General features: G+C 40.7%; 1 protein-coding gene across 1 annotated transcript in view; it reads left to right on the top strand.

Annotated features, from left to right (window-relative positions):
- GRID2 (glutamate ionotropic receptor delta type subunit 2) overlaps positions 1–18,338 on the top strand; it is a 1,139,199-nt gene that overhangs the window by 669,342 nt on the left and 451,519 nt on the right. Inside the window, exon 6 of the mRNA XM_088464469.1 lies at positions 5,562–5,735. Within this exon, the coding sequence (XP_088320595.1) occupies positions 5,562–5,735 (174 nt within the window). The remainder of the gene's footprint in view (positions 1–5,561; positions 5,736–18,338) is intronic.

Below are 18,338 nucleotides of genomic sequence, written 5' to 3'. Positions count from 1 at the left end.
TACTTTATTAGGTTCCTGCCTCTCAATATAAATTGTTCTTATCCAGTCTGGATCCATTTATGTGTGACAGTGCTAAGCTCAATGTGTCCCTGAAGATTAGGCGTGATGGGTGAAAAGTCTTAAAAGGTGAATAACAGTGAAATATGAAATATAAAATATGAATTACAACAAAACTATATTTGAATTAAAAAGGAGAAGAAATAACTACGATTTCCCTTGATATTTCATCTATTTAATATATTACAAATCGTGTTCTTAGCCCTCGTTACCAGGTCCGGCGGTGTCACTGCCATCTGTGTTCCCGCTGGCCACCTGCGGCATCCCTGAGACCTGTGTCACTCATTTGCAAACATGCAGTTCCAACTGTTCTGATTAATGAGCTTGGCCATCTTTGACTGTATCACATGGCCCACTCCAGCAACTCCTGTAACATGACGCAGTCAGCCTGTCAGTGCATAGGGTGCCCTATTTAAATCAATAACTGCTGACTGCCAGAACAACACTCTTCTCTCCCTAGAGATCAGTATCCTGGCTCCTGGCTATGATGGCTTCTGCTTCTGTTCCTAACTCTGGTTACCTGCTTTGCCTTGTACTGAACATTCAGCTACTGTTCCAGACTCCATTTAACTGCATTGCCTTGTGCATTCAGCTAATTTTCCAGAGAACAGAAATAGCATTGCTCTGATAGGCAAAAACTGTAAAAATAATAGTGTTCAGCTTAAACTTAGATAATAATAATTTTTTTTAGTACACTCAATTATACACACAATTAAATAAAAAAAATGATATTTATATACAGTATATCAGTAAAACGTGCTGGTACCATACTCAAAAATATCGAGAGAATATAGAAATGGTATACATTCTCCTAAATCTGAAAATAAGATGCAAACAATTGTCTTAAAAGGCTATAGCAACATTTGAATTTCCAGTCTTCTAAATAAATTATTTAGTACAATGAGCATTGTATTCCTGTTACTTCTAATAGTCAGTGACATGTATAGGGGCCAGGAAGTGTATTAAAATGTGTTTAAATTTACCATTTAATGAAGGATTCTACTACGTTTGTACAGTGCAAAGGGCATTTTTCATGTTAGCAGAGCTGAATGTGTTTATAAATAGTCCCAATGGCATTACTCAGGCACAATAAAACCCATTAAGTATCAATATGCTGGTGCTGCACTTAGTAAGTACCTTTATAAATGTTCTTGCTCTCAGTAACAGGTTGGTTTTCTCCTTCCCTAATACCAATAACCTCTTGGTTATTTTCCAGTTAGAATCTTGCACTACTCACTCAGCTAGAACAAATCTTGCTAAAGTGACTAATGACCTTCATAATACTAATTCCCAATGCTCTGCTCAGTTCTCAACCTGTTTAATCCTTCAGCAGTTTTTGATACAGTCTTTTACTCTACTTTCCATCTGGCAATATTGATCTAAGACAGCGCATGGTCCTGGTTTATGACTTACGTGCCTCATTATACCTTAGTGTTTCTATATCTAACTTTCCATCTTCATCTGTCAACCCAGAATGGAATAAATGCCCTACATAAAAATGCAGTCAACTATACAGCCCTTCTCCCTAGATATCAGTGCTTTGTCTTGTTCCACTGTGCCGCAAAGCAGCAAATACAGTTACCTGTGTTATTACTAATTAGCTGATGGTACTGTCTATAGTTTTCAAGTCCCAACCACAGAACATAAATTGTGGATTTGTACTAGTAAGATTAATGAACAGTCTGGGGAAGATGTATCAAAACTTCAAAAAAGATAGGGTGGAGAAGTTGCCAACAGGAACCAATCAGCTTCTAGCTAGAATTTATCTAGCACAGTCTATAAAATGCCAGAAGCTGATTGGTTGCTATCTGCAACTTCTCCACTTTATCTCTTTTAAAGGTTTGCTACATTTCCCCCTGTGTATGTTAGATATTTGATTTATCTGTCCTCCTAAAAAGATATTTAAAATAAAATCAATATTATTATTGCTTATTTATAAGGTGCCTCAAAGCCAAAGATTCTATATATAAGAAATAATAAAAAGTCATACACAGAAGAAGAACATAATAGGTTAAAGGAGAAGGTGTAGACATGAGACAGAGGGTAGGGAGGGTCCTGCTCATGAGAGTTTATAATGAACAGCATTGTTGTAAAAGGCTGAGGTCAGGTTTGAAAACCAATGGTCAATGCCATGGGCAGAGTGGCTGCTTGAGGAAATGATTTAAGAGATGTCACCATTTAAGACAAATACCAGATGATGGAGTGTGGGGGGCATTAGCCAGGGGAGCTAGTGCATGGATTGTTTAGTGATAGCTGTTTACTACTCTGCAACTAGGTGCATGTGCTGTGCTATAGAGACTCCATCCCCTCATGTCCTCTATAGCCAGTCTCTGTATTTCTGTACTCTGGAGAGACCAGGCTGATCCTCCTTTTAGACAGGTAATTGTCAGTATACATTAGGTGTGGTGATGTTTTAATGTTATCTAGGGGTGCTGCATTTATGTTCTGGGTTCAGACTCTGGGGTTTAATCTGATTGAGAGACTGTTCCCTGACTTCTGCTTTACACCTAGCCTGTTTATTTGAAAATGTATGTACTTTGTAACAATATTTCTTTGTAACATTATTTTTAACTAAGTATTGTATGCCCTTTGTAAATAAATTATTATTTATTAGTTTATTTAATTTATGCTCCAAAACCCAGTCTTTGAAGAGATTATTAGATCACTAGGGTTATGCTATAAACTGTTATTATCTGCCAAAGCAGGGAGCGGACCAATGAACTGAGTGGTCGTCTGTGTCTGTGCAATTGTGTTATAGAGTGAGGAGACCTGTGACTCCTTAATGATCACATGTGGTGGCAGTACAAGAAAGTGTGTTATCATCTAGGTATTTATATTATGGTACTCTGTCTATAACAGAGTAGCACCCACAGTTAGGGATATAGGGATACTTGCTGTAGTCTCTGACACAATAAATGCAGAATGTGCTGACACCTTAATGTAACAGTACTAAAAATTGGACTTTTCCCACATACTACATACATTTAAGTATTTTGCAATGTGGAAAGCTGTACCCAAGTAAGTCATGGTTGACTAATATATACAGAGGGAGGGGCGTGGTTCCAGAGCCCAATCTTTTCCCTGGGTGGCAGAAAGCCTAGCTTTGCCCCTGCTTGCACTCGATAGATAAATATATTATTTATCACCATTTATTGTTATGTTAGTGAAAATTTGCACCATTAAGGAAACATAAAGCTGGTGAGAATTCAGCACTGCATTTTTGGAATAATTCAGTTATTTAATAAAAGAAGCCCCTTTTATCAATTAGAAAAATTATAGTGAGCGTCAAATTCAATAGGCTAGAGCTAGTACATATGTAGTGAAACAGAACAATATTAAAAAATAAAACATGAAAATGTTATTAATAACACATAGCATACATTTTGAACATGCCAAAGTGAATTTCAATTGGTAACTAAATAGCTCTCAGATATGGGCATACATAAACATGAATTTATGGTACCATAAATTGGAAAGTTAACAGTGTTACAAAGGTTTAATGACAGTAAATTTAATCCAAAGTAGATTCTGGGAAATTATTAACTCCAAATATATATAGTCAATGGCCTATTGATCTCTAACATAACAAATAAATTGAATCCTGCTTGCCGCAGAATAGGGGGATATAATTTGAGATTTTTGGACAGCTAATGACAGTTCCCATGCTCTAAACCAGGGATGGGGAACCTCAGGCCCCCAGTATCATTTGGTCTGGCCCTCTGAGCTTTTTTCTGCTAGCCTCAATTGGCTAGCAGGGTGCCTAGAGTGGCACCCTGCAGCCAGAATCTATGCAGCAGTGCCACCTGGAGCGTCCTTAGGACACTTCAGACGGTCACACCGCTGCCCTTACAGCTCCGGGTATTGCTTTAATCGCCGTCGATTGTGGCCCCTCCCCTGTGTGACATCACAAGGAGGGGGCTTGGCCTGCACCAGGCCCGCAGATAATGTTATATATATCAAAATGGCCCTCGGCAGGAAAAAGGTTCCCCACCCCTGCTCTAAACCAATCAGATCATCCCCATTTAGTCCTAAAGCAGAGTGTTCCTGAGTGGCCTCTCATTTGTGATGGGGCTCCCTTAGGGGGAGTAGCTGCATTTTTTTGTGTTGACAAGAATCGGGATTCTGCATGGACCGAAGAGGACGTGTCTCTTTATATTGTGAATAATACATTTGTGAATGAGGTCTGTGTGGGTGGAAGTGTTAATTTAAGAAAATAATACCATAATCAATTGTGTGTGTATGGTCTTTTGTAAAAAATGTTTAAAGCCAACTATAAAATGCAAAAGAAAGCAAAACCGACCTATAGTAAAAAATACACCTTGGTATATGGCAGACAATGGAATGCAAAGAGGTGATGGAACAAGTTGTGTGACTTAGCAGTGCTTTATAATAAAAAGGGTATCATCATGGTGCTGAGGAGCCACAACAGGACTCTACCACTATGCAATTTGAGAATACTATTTATTTATATGATTGTGTTAATAATCAGAGCATATGTGGATGCCATATGCTTTATATATCAAAGTACTGCTTACAAACATTTTCTATTCACTGATGTATATTATTTGGCATCACTATAGACAATATCCTAGGTAAGAGTACGGTATTGGGGCAGTGATATTAGTTACTAATGCTAGATAATGTTGACCAATACTTTGAATAATATTCTAGCATAGATGGATAATGTTGGACAATTTTGGATTGTCAGCTTAAGAAACCTACAAATGAAATACATATTCATTTTTTACTTATTTTACTGACGTACACAAAATATGGGTTATTGTGGTATGTGTGCCAGGGCTGCTTTCTGTCTGGCCCTAAAAGCAACAATAAAAAAAATTATTATATTTCTCTGGGGTAATATTAGAGTATAATTATTCTTCTAATAATGTCTTAGTTAATATATATAGTTCTAACAGACTGCAAGTGGAACAAAATGAATTCAGAAATGTCCATTAAAGATTTTCCTATGATTAATTCATCCTTCTCCATATCAATAGTTAACACATTGTTCTGGGTAATTGTTTTACCTTGTAAGTCCTTGGATGTAATTTGTTACTATAATATGCTTTTCATTTTGTTTCAGGACATAATGAGGACATAATTTGTAATATATGTACACAGATAGTCGTTCCATTTTATATGCTGTTTTGTATATTTAAGAAACTCTAAGAGTGTCAGTCTGTGTTTTTGTATTTTTTATATAACAGTATGTTAATATTTCAATATATTTCCTAATGCTATTGACCTATTTTAATTCATGCACTTTACACTTGAAAAAGCAAAGAAAAAATATTGTAGTCTGACTACAGTTAATCCCAAGAGATGCTTTAAATCTTTATGCCAATAATACTCTCTAAGAGACAGTAAACAAGATTAGCCATACATATTACATGTATACAAAATGATTTAATTAGAGGAATATGTTATTATGGATGACTAGCTTTGTTTGTATTGAAATAATAATTCAGAATTTTCTAATATTTTTCTTTTCTATTTCACAGGAGATTAATGATTTGGATGTGCAGGACTTGGTCAGAAGGTCGATTGGAAGGTTAACAATTATTCGCCAGACCTTTACAGGGCCCCACAATTCGAGTCAACGCTGTTTCCCTGGCAACCACCGAATATCTACATCACTTTGTGACCCAAAGGACCCATATTCCCAGAGTATGGAGGTATAGCATTTAACACAATCTTCTGTTCAAACGTTTATTAAAAATATCCATCTAAGATATATACATTACATGTACAGTATGTAGCTATTCTGACTGGATGTCAAAAATCATGACCTCCTAAGAAGATCGATACTCAGATAAATATTGCATTAATAAAGAAATAAATAATGCTATGGCAATAAAAACATGGCTCAAAAAGATTAGGCATACACATTGTTTAAATTAGTTAACAAAATAATCTTTTTTTTTTCACAATTCATTTGTTGGTGTACAAAAACAACTGTACATTATCAGCAGAAAAACAATTGCAGTAATTAAAAAGCTGATTAACATTTTGTTCTAAAATTTCTATTTTTCTGAATTTTTTTTATAACAACAGCTGTTTTAGTGTGTTGTTGAATACATTTTAATTAGCCTTGCACAAACTGGAGAATTTAAATAAAGCACAAAGTTTATATCAAACTGTGATTTAATTATGAGTGCATGAGATTTTTCCTGCCTGAGAAGTGCACAGTAATGTTAAACAAGTACACACATGAACAATAAGTGTGTTGTTGATATAGGGTAAGGGCCTCCTGTGATCCAAGCATTCTGTGAATGACACATCGTACTTAGAGTATGCACCCAATGGTGTTGTATAGCATCACACAGTGATTTGTCTTGCAAGGCACTAAAGTATCAAGCGGCATTCTGAGTAATTACAGTATTTGAAGTCAGTACCGTGAGTGTATTGATCACTCTTTCAAGGTCTATACATGATACATTCATCTTTCAGGGAATGCAGTGTATGACAATACACAACGGGCAGGTACACAGCCATTCAAGAATGTACCATTACAGATGGATTTAATCTAGAGTAGAATTGTTTTAGCATTACTTTACCTTCTGTTGTATACAATGAGAATACAAAATGTGTGCATAATAAAACACATTGGATTAAATGGATGGGCTGCCAGTGCTGTTATTTTTAATGGATTAACACAATAATAACCCCAATATGTGAAATGAATACTTATGTTTTTAGGAACTTAATAGAACTAAAATATAGTAAAGTCATGATTTTCATTAAAACACCGGTGTCATAAGAAGTCCTATGTCTAAAGCTAGGTACACTTTATACAATGTATTATACGAAATCAGTATGATTTACCGCCGGATGCATGTCCGGTGGTTGCAATCCCGACACCAGCAGCCCGGCAGCAGTGGAAATCCTGATTGTCTAAATGTAAGTACTAACTAACCTAATTCTACCCCCTAACCCTCCCTTTGGGGTGCCTAACCTCCTCCCCTGGACCTAACCCTAATCTCCCCTCTAAGTACCTAAACCTAACCCCCCTTCCCCGCTGCCTAAACCTAAGTCCCCCGGGGGGTGCCTAACCCTAACCTCCCCCCAGGGGTGCCTAACTCTAATCCCCCCTTCCCCTAGCCTAAACCTAACCTCCGGGGGGTTCCTAGCCCGAAGTCCCCCCCGGAAGCCCTAAACCTAACCCTCCCCCCGTCCACCCCCGTGGCTGTCCGCGCCCTGCGCCCGGCATCCCTTTGATCGGGATGCGGGGCATCGGTCTTCCAACTTATATCTAATGACAGGCATCGGCATATCGACACCTGTCTTTAGACCCTAGCTGGGATATGACAGTCGGGAAGCCGGCTGTTGGGATTAGGTCCGCTGGCTTCTCGACCGAATCCATTGTTGCTGCCCATTGTTAATTGCATTGTGCCATCTGCTGTGATGCACAGCAGATGGGATGATGCAATGAATGATGCAGCGTAGTTACATACAGCATGTAATCATACATTACGCAGTCATATAGTGGATAGAGCAGTGTGTACGGCATGCGTGATGTATCATTGCATTGGTTACCGTATCGCTGGGTATATTAAAAACTAATGCCTTTCAAAGTCCAAAATGCTGTAAGGATTTGCATTTAGCTTTTATTTGTTTATAGATTGATTACATTTATAAAAATAAAGAGCTTAATCATGATCTGCCAAGTAAATTGCACCATTTGTACTTAAACTCGCTTGTTCTGTCCTCACTATAATCTTACCTATTTTTCTGAATATAATTATTCATGCAGCAAAACCACTCCTACTTTTCAATGATCCAATTTAGATGTGAAGATCTGATGAAGAGAGTTAATTGTAGTAATAGGAGAAATATAATGGTAAAAGTGTAATACAAACATACTAAAATGTGATTACAATATAAACATACAACATAACAAAGTCCTGTGGTTGATAGCAAATTTAATGGTAGCAAACTGGTGAGATTTCTTACCTTCAATACTGTGCTGAGAGGAGAAATACATAGCACCTCTTCAGTGACCTTTTGAAAATCTAAAATGGAGACCTCCACTATCATCTACCCAGGGTGCATTGGGAAGCTACTACTGGGACCTATGTTGTTCAGTTTCACCTAATGTTAGGCTGGCCCGTAGGTGGAGCTTACACGAAAGAAAATACACATAACAACAATCATGTTGAAGGCCGGGCAATGCCCCTCGCTCCGCTATAATAAAAATTAATGGATTAGTCAGGTTTGAAGCATGATCCAGTGATGCCAAGGCAGTCTCAATACTAATTTAGTGCCCCACCCCCTCCCCCAGTTTTTACTGATTATATCACTCTGAAGTGCAACATTTTAAAACTAGAAAATATCCAATGCTCACGGACCTGACAAACTACAGACCTGAGAGAAACAGGGGACATGGTCAAAATCTGGGAGGTGAGGCCATGCCCCTTCAGGGGAAAAAATAATAATGAAAAATACTAGACAACTCCTGAGGGGCCCAGCTAGCTTTGAAGGAGGAGGAATGACCATATATGCCTGTGCACATGAGTGATGGAGATGGAAGTTCTCCTTTTACACAGTTTGCCAGGCCCTCACACAGTACCAGGACCAGGTAATTAGTACCTGCCTCCCTCAGTGGCCTCACTCATGGGACAGGAGAATAAGTTTTATCCACTCAGCTCAGGGGCATGCAGTGTAAGTGAAGCCACGCTTTATATAAAAATGTACTGTATATAAACAAATTGGGTCTGCCTCCACAAAATCACTTCTGATAATTGGATATCATGGTGAGAAGTCTTTCTATGATCAATCAGTACTCATACCCTTATGGCTGATATTAAAGCTTACAAAATACAACTGTTACCAACAAATATTCAAAACTCCAAATGACATTATGAAACTTATTTAAGAAATTACCTTGTCCCTAATAAGAATAATCCTCTCATGTAAAACATCTTTCAACATAAAAAGTGTTAGACGTTATACATCTTTGAGTCATAAGTACCTGTACATAAATGTCTGTGTTGTATATACGCAGGTCAGAAATGCGTATTTTGTGCTCTGGGTGCAGAGAGGGGAGGGGGATACAAGGTATCCAGAGCTGGGGGTATATTTACTAAAGGTCCATTTTTATCGATTTTGATCAATTTAAAATCAATGATGTGTGACATTTGTATATCTGTGTGTGAATGAGTCTGAATCTGTATATGAAGCGCTACGATACAGCAACTGCAGCTTTTTCTCATGCTAAGTTCTATTGTCTTCATTTGCGCCTTTGTATGTGTTTAAAACTAGTTCCTGTTTGGTTAAAGTCACAGCCCAGCATCTCTAGCACACTGTGGGCCTCATTCAGAGGCGGTCGGAGGATGCAAGCGGTCGCTCAGAAACTGGACGGCTGCTTGCATCCTGACCGCCCGCCTCTGTTTTGGTCGTTAGGCTGTGGGTTTACACCCACAGCTCTAACGACCACTCCGGTGATGGTCGCTATGGTCAGAGACCATCGCGACCATCGGGGCTTGCGACGAGACCCTAGGGTAGGGTCTCACTTGTCGTAAGCCCCGGAGATCTTCTGGTTCTGTCAGAGCCGGAAGCTCTCCTCTGACATCACTAGTGATGTCAGTGGGGCCTCCCCCAAACGGTAGGCATTCCCATGGGAATGCCTCCGTTTGGGCTGCCACCCCCCCGGCCCGCCTTCCAAACGGGGCGAGCTGTCAATCAACATCGACAGCTCGCCCCCTTTGGAAAGAGACCCGCTATGACCGGCACTGTCGGTCATATCGGGTCTCACGCATGCGCACGAAGGAGCCGGCTCCCTCGTGCGCATGTGCACTTGACAAACATCGAGGTGGCCGTGCGGTCATAGACCGTACGGCCGCCTCTGAAGGAAGGCCTGTGAGTGGTGTTTTGCTGTGTCTGCGATGCAAATAAGATGCAAAATGTAAAGCAATAGATGATATGCTACACCTCTCAGCATCTCAGTGAGGGTATCTTGCACTGTATAGTGTATAGAAGCTAGGTCTATGAGTACACATCAGTATATTTGGCCCTATATGCTATTATTTTTATTAGTGCCAGGAATGTCTTTCAGCCCCCCCAGGATTTAACCACAGCTTTGTTAATAGTAAATGAGGCAATTATACTAGAGATCTTTAGACCCAAAAATATAATTAATCTATTATGTATTCATGGGAAGCTGATGCACTTCAATGTAATTTCATATGAAAAGAAAATTATGTTGTATTGCAATGTATTAACCGCTAACCTATCAGAAACATTTATGAAAGTAAAACTACTGACAACCTTTTTTGATCTTTTTTTTTTTTTTTAACATATTTTGAAGCTTATTTTAATCATATTTCCTTATCTCAAATAACAGTTTGTTACGATTATATAAGGTAATGCTTATAAGAACTATTCTAAAACTGATGACTGAAATTCAGAAGTAAATTAACTTTTATTGTTTAGCATTAATTAGTAGCTTTATTTTTGCTCTGTGTCATTGAATGCAAGGCACTCTGTTCCAGACAAGAATAACTACAAGAGATATTTCTGACATTTGACATGGTTGCCAAGCACATGTCTGTAAAACTAATGTTGATTTGGAACATAAAGCATTTGCTTTTGGCAGTCCAATTCTACTACCGCAATCACAATCACACACAATATATCTACTATGGTTCCATAATGTCAAAACTGTGTTTGAAACTTTGATCATGAGATATTTATTTAGTCATAGGGTTTCTGTTTACAATAACATTTTAATGAGATTATAATGGTAGATCCACAGCATGTTTTCTTTTGATCTCATGTCTTACCCCATTCTTGAATATATTATAAAATATTTTGTATAGACTTCTGAAATCACTGCTTGCAGTTATTACAATTATAAAGTGATATTTCAGACAAACTATGTAATCTTTAATAACTGGTGAAAGTGTATAATTAGTAGGTCTAAACAAGTCTGTTTTCATTTCCTTCTACCATATTGTATGCAATAAATATATGTTATAAGTTACTATTTGTTTAATAATACGGTTGACTGGTGAATGTGTCTGAGATGTTATCCATGTAATATATTGTTGTAAGTAGAGAGAGACATGGTTGTAAGCTTAAGATTAAATAGTGTTACTACTGTGTAATTACTGCAGCTAAAACTCATAGAAATATTTGTTGGAAGGAGTGCACTCCTCTTCCATGTACCCTGAGAAGGCTAGGCTGACTCAGCAGTTACTAGGACCTGCAAGAGTCAGTATTCTGGGTGCACACTGGCAGATATATTGGCTGTTCAATTGACTGGCCAATATATTGTGTGCTTCAGCCATAGTGTACCAGTGATATGTCTGTGAATGACCCCGTTCACAGACATATCACATCGACTGTGCTGCACAACCAATGGAAGATATATCTGCAGATATATCTGCTCATCATGCTGTGTGTACTGGCGGTCAGCCGACTGCCAGTACACTTGCTGCAGAGGCCGCAGAGAGGGGGGCGCAATGCGACCCCCCAGCCAGCGGGACCCACAGCCAGATGATAGATGATGCATGTTCAGTGTGTATGAACAACCATCATCTGCAGATTAGTTGAGGGGTCATACTAAACAAAAAAAAACGAACGCTAAATTGTACCTAAAACAATATTTGAAAACTATATGGTAATAGAAATTCATAGATATTTGTTGCATGCATTTGCAAATACATGGTAAGCCACTAGGTCAACTTCATGGCGTCTCTGATAACTGGTTGTCCCTACACTGCATGATAGCAGTACCCACTCTTGGCCATGTAATTGTCGACGTAAGGCCTCATGATAAAGGTACATACAGAAACATATCAAAATTGAGAGCCAGCTTACCTGGGAGTCTCCTCTGGGACCTCCAATTAACACTACAAGAACCAGCATGCCCTCCAAATGCTGGATTCATCTATGCCTCTGAAAACAGCTAACATAACAAAGTGGAAGCTGCTCAAATCAATTTGGCAATACTCTTCAGGTCCATCAAATGAAGGGGTCATACTAAACAAAGTGCATTATACCCTGGTTAACTTTATCTGTGGAGGACTACTGCTCCCAACACGTCCGCTCTCATATCATATTGATAGCAACATTTAACCTAACAGGTTGTTGGACCTAGTCCGCTATCACCGCTTACTCTGCTAATATTATTAAACAACAGCTACCAGTTGTCAAACTTCCTCAACTATAGGAGAAAATCTGTTGTAATTCGAAAAGCGATACTATGCACGTGACCTGTTACCTATCACAACTGGCTATGTGATGTTTATTTAAAGACAATAACTGTTAGAGAGCTGTGCGCTCCAGCACTGTCTCCTGCATACATCTGGGGACTAGGACCCAGAGTCACCAGGAAGTCCAACCTCCACCCAAGTGGCATCATGGCACATAAGCATCCTAGTGTGCAGGGGCGTATCTACCCATTAGCCAGGATGGCACTCGCCAGGGGCGCCGACCAAAGTGGGGGCGCTGCACGGCAGTGCCACCAGTAGCCAAGGGGTGGACAAGTCCCCCGGGCCCCACAAGTGTAGGGCAGACCACAGAGATAGCGGTCAGCCCTACACAGTTTACAAACAGACAGCCGCCAGCGGCGGCTGTGTGTTTGTAATAGCAGCCAGCTAATGAGAGTCTGCCTGACTCTCATTAGCTGCTGCGTCATCCACGGAGGGAGCCGGCTGGAGCTCACTCATGAGCTCCGTGTTCCGGCTCCCCCCGCAGCATGTGATGGGAGAGACGTCATACGTCATACGTCATGACGTCTCTCCCATGCAGGAGCAGAGCGGGCTGGTACTCGGACAGCGGTGGTCACGTCAGGAGCATGGACCAGGTAAGTTGAATTTTTTTTGTTCTTTGTGTGTGTTTGTGTGTGTATGTGTAAGCCTGACACAGGGGGGGGCGCTGAAATAGGGGGTGTCCGCTACTGGGGGCACTTTATGGGGTGGCCACTACTGAGGGCAATTTATGGGGGTGGCCACTACTGGGAGCACTGTATAGGGGTGGCCACTACTGGGGGCAATTTAGGGGGGGTGGCTACAACTGGGGGCACTGTATAGGGGACTACTACTGGGGGCACTGTATAGGGGGGGCTACTACTGAGGGCAATGTATAGGGGGGACTATTACTGGGGGCACTGTATAGGGGGGACTACTACTGGGTACTATTACTGGGGGCACTGTATAGGGGGGACTACTACTGGGTACTATTACTGGGGGCACTGTATAGTTGGGACTACTACTGGGGGCAATGCAGTATAGGGGGGATTACTACTGGGGGCACTGTATAGGGGGGCTACTACTGGGGCAATGCAGTATAGGGGGGATTACTACTGGGGGCACTGCATAAGGGGGGTAGGGGGGCGTCAGTACATTACATTGCCAGGGGCGCTTGGATCCCTAGATACACCTTTGCTAGTGTGTAAGACCCTGATTACCTGCAATTACCAGTATTGTGATCACCACTGTGTACTGCTGTTACCACCATTATATTACCACTGTTGCTGTTACCAATAAACCCAGTATCCTGATTGTGTATATCTGTGCAGCCTAACATCCACTTTCACATATACTGTCACCCTATTAGGGTCACCCCGAGGTTCCACCAATAAGTCATATTAATATTAACTACTTTAGGTAGAGATACAAGATATGAGAACTCTTTCTTTTAGTCATGTTGACCTTTGAACCTTTGAATAGACATCAATAGATATGTTTCAGAAAAGCTGCTTAAACAAAAGAATACCAACTAAAATGAGCTTCTGCAATGTTATTTGACTGATCTAATTATTGTACATTTTCAGGATTAGTATAATATGTTTTAAGTATTGACAATGCTTATTGTTCTTCTGATGCTACTGATGGAATGGTGCTAAATCCACATACATCTGTAGTGCTTCAATAACACTACAGATCCTATCTACTCTGTGGCAGTTCCAGATTATGCACTGAGCAAGGTGTGCCCTGATATTGTAATACCTAATCATGGGGATGCCATGGCCTCCACCCTGAGCCAGTCCCTGAAGTATCAATAGCAATATCTAGCCTAGATAAACTGCATAATGTAGTATTGGAGAAGCTTTATTAATTGGGAATGTTTGGAACAGGTATAATAGACTAGGGTAAATATTCAACTTGACTGAATTAATATGGCCTATTCAAGATATATAATCAAAGATATATATTGTTGGCCCAAAGAGTCATGGTTACATTTAATTTGAGATAATATATGTGGGAATTTTGCTTGAAGAATTAATGGTAATACCAGGATATCTGTTTTCTAAGAGTTAGTATTATATCTCAAATTCTGTGTTAGGGGGCAAATCTGATGGTACTGTTAGTGATATCAAAGCGCAAGTCACCATTAGTGGAGACAATAGCAGTGAGAGAACAGTATATGGTTGAAATACCTTGGAGAAATTTGCCTAAGAAGCTTATAGAATTGAGAACAGTATTCTATTATACTATCATAAACAACTAAGAAATACAGTAAAATGCCTTGTCAAGTACCAATATCATAGAAAGACATTTCCGTTGATGTATAGAGTATATCAAATCTTTAGCACATTTAGGCTCTCATTCAGAGTTGATCGCAAGAAGCGATCGCTCACTCTGAATGTTTTGAAGTGCTGCCTCCAGGTCGCAAGCTAAGCTGTGGGTTACCACCCACAGCTTAGCTTGCGATCAGGGTGATGGTCACGATGGTCATCACCATCGCGACCATCGGGGCTTTCGACCAGACCCTAAGGTTGGATCTGGGCACTTGTAAGCCCCAGGAAACTTCCTGCTCTGTTTGAGAAGGAAGTTCCCCACTGACATCATCAATAATGTCAGTGGGGCCGCCCCCAAACGGCAAGCGTTCTGACTGGAATGCCTCCGTTTGGCTGGGCACGCCCCCGGCCCCCCCGGCAAATGTGGTGAGCTGTCACTCAACATCGACAGCTCACCCCATCTGCTACGAGACCCCTAGCGATGGAGCCGGCTCTGTCGTGCGCATGCTCTGTGGGGACCATCAACCCAGTTGCGAACGCAACAGCGCTTGCGACCGAGTCTGAATGAGACCCTTAGTGCCTGATTCATAGAAGCACACAATTCAAACACATTGCCAATGTTCACATATCTAAGATTTTATTTGTAACTGCGCATGTGCAAAAAGTTCTGGAAACCCTTATGATGCAGGCATTACACAGAGTGTACGTGCAAAGAAGCTGAAGTGATCAGGACAGATGGTAACAGAAATGAAGCGGCAAAGTGATGGGCTTTTCTAGGTGGTAATTGGGAGATGGCCAGAAGTGAACGCAAGTAAAGTCTGTCTCATGGGCATATTATGGGGGTGTCACAGTGAAAATGACTGCATTCCCAGATGCACAGCCGCAGCACCAAGGCCATGTTCAGACATAGAAATTGCGTCTGCCAAAGGGCTGATGCAAGTTTTGATGATGTGCGCAATGGTGTGCCAATGGCGGCATGTCATGAATTGCCAGTGGTGTTACAGCACGCAGAGATGCAGAGAGTGGGCTAACCACTGACCAAGATGCATAATGTGAAAGTGCTCTGAGATGCAGGAAGGAGATGTTGTGTGTAGGGGTCAGAGCTGTGTAAGGGGTGGAGGATGCACACTCCCTGCGCTTAGCTTTGCTTAGTATTAGTGACTAATACAATACAAATAATTCAACTTTTATCTTCAAGAATGTGACCATACATAATAAAGTAACAATATTACAAGTTATGCATTACTGAAAATAACAACACATCTAGGGGTTCATTCACCATCACTTAATTACTACAAAATTAACATATTTACCTACTTTTGTAGAATTTAAGGACCAGGACTATTTATTATAAATCAGCCACACTAGTATGGGGATATGAATTCATCAAGCTCCAAAAATATATTCTTTCTGGAGCTTGACTGCAGAAACATTTGCCTTCTTCAAATGGCGTATTCTCCCGAACCGCCCTTTCCTTCCCTATGGAAAGGAGTCGCGGGAGTCCTTTTGGATCCCTCCGCCTCTGTTCGGCTCTTGCCACATGGACCCTGGGACTTTGTTTGCCTGCGTAAAGCCCAGTCAGACTCGGCAGTGCCAAGTTTCAATGCTGTGAAACGAGACAGCTGATTTTCAGATCAGCTGTCGCTGCACCGAAGCAAGGTAGAATTGCTCCAGTTATCTTGTATCCACCACTGCTACTGGCAGCGAGTTAGATACTTAATTATTGGGGCCTTCTGGCCCCCAATAATTAACATAATGAGTGGACCTCTTAATGTTAATGTATTAGATATACTGTACATATTTTTCACTATTGGAGTTTAAAGGAATGTATGTGTTTATCGTAGCATAATCAAAAACAACTGTTATATTTCTCTTTCATTTATAAAGGTAGTTAGTGGGATAGTATTGGGATAATTACAGTGGATTTGTTATGGGGGAGCGGGGGGGTGCAGGCCACATCGGGTGTCACCCTCAGAGGGGTTGACACCAAAATGCTGGCTCCTCCTCTGTGACTGGAGCTTGGTGCAGCATTGTGATATTCTCCTGCAGCACTCACCTCCTGTCACAAAGGAGGAGCCAACAATGCATAAACAACTAGCCTCCATGGACAGCCCAGCATCACAGGGGATGCTGGGCATGCCCCCAGAGGGATTTCTGGTGAGCCATGCCCCTTTATGGTAGACCACACCCCCTTTTTGGGTGCACGTGGCTCAGATGCATGAGGGGGATATGGAGTGTGCACCAGGTGTCACCACACCTGGTGATGCCTCTCTAGTCTGTGATGTAGGTGATTTTCCTATATGATAAATAATAACCTTTATTGGAGTAAACAATATATCAGAAAATAGCACATTCCAGTAGGTATAAATAACATTTATTTTATTTATATTGTTTTATCTATAGTAAAATACATTTTATATAGCTACAACAATCTCTATGCAGTTGGTAAAAATGTGTGTCTGTATTATGGTCTAAAAATTATGGTACAATGCCATCAGAGCCAGGCCTAGCAAAATAAGTGCCCTAGGCAAGATTTTAGGTGGTGCCCCCCTCCTCGTGGGATCCTGAATAGGGGTATGGCCAGCACAACACAGTATTAGCACCCATCCTCACCCACCACCCCTATCCCAGGAGAGCACCCCTGTCCCAGCAATGAGCACCACAGCACCCCGGCCCTCTCCCAGTTCCAAACTTACTTTACTTGAGTGGAGCCTGCAGAGCTGACCAACTCAACATACAGCAAGCTGCGGGTGGCAGACCTGCTTTTCCCATCTCAGGGTGTCAGGCTGCAGTTGTGTGATGATTGCTGGAGGCAGAACCCAGAGCCATGAGGTGTGACTCACTATTCCGAGCTCCGCAAAAGCCCATGCTGTAGCACCACTCCCGCAACCACTTTCTTATAGTCCTGAAGAAGCTCATTCTGATGGTGTGATGCCTCAGAGCCGGCCCGGCACTAGCCACTAGCCGCTGTCCAGGTGCAAACTTTCTGCCGGCTGTTCTGCCGCTGCCCGTCACTGTTTGCTGCTGCCAGGCCCAATCAGAGCTGTCAGCTGAGCACTGATCATGGATGCAAAGCAGCAGAAGTAGCAGCTGCCAGAGTATCTGTACAGCTGGTAGCAGGTGCCAGGCCATGCCTGCACCAAACCTCCATAGGCCCTAGGCAGACTTGGATGCCCCTAGGCATTCCAAATGCCTTAGGCATTTGCTTAGTTTGTCTATGCCTTGGGCCGGCTCTGAATGCCATTGCTAAGGGCAAACAATATTAACTTGATCTTAAACAACACAGGACATTTGTAGTAAAATTTACTTAAGTATATTACTTTATATTTTTGTTAAAGGTAGAATTGCTGTTATTATTTTGACCATGATTTTAATGAGCGATGAAATGCATAAAATTAATAGCTGAACCAACTCATAAATAAAGTAAACAATATGCATCTATTTTATATAGTTAATACAGGAAAGACAATATTATTTTTTTCCAGGAGATTAACAATTTAAATCTATATACACTTTTTATATGCACATTGCAGATACTGCAAAATAAATTATTCAAAATGTAATTAGCATTTATTTGTATTTCTTTATTATTGTTTACGCAAAGTCTGTAAATTTTCAATTATACAAATAAATAAGCAAAATAATTTCACCTCTACAGCTGTAGTCAGCAGAATTTCCAAGATTTTGTGAATGCTTTCATGTTTGAAAAGGCTTGCATAACTATACAAGAGTCAATTATTCCCAGATGTACTGCAAATAAAGAAGGATATGGAGCAGAACAGTTCATAATTAATAGTCTATCTCATAAGCAATG

Source organism: Taudactylus pleione, unplaced genomic scaffold (assembly GCF_031769625.1).
Source record: "Taudactylus pleione unplaced genomic scaffold, aTauple2 ptg000055l, whole genome shotgun sequence".
In the NCBI taxonomy this organism is placed as follows: domain Eukaryota; kingdom Metazoa; phylum Chordata; class Amphibia; order Anura; family Myobatrachidae; genus Taudactylus; species Taudactylus pleione.
The sequence above is the reverse complement of the archived record's forward strand: the minus strand, read 5'-3'. Positions and strand labels throughout refer to the sequence as shown.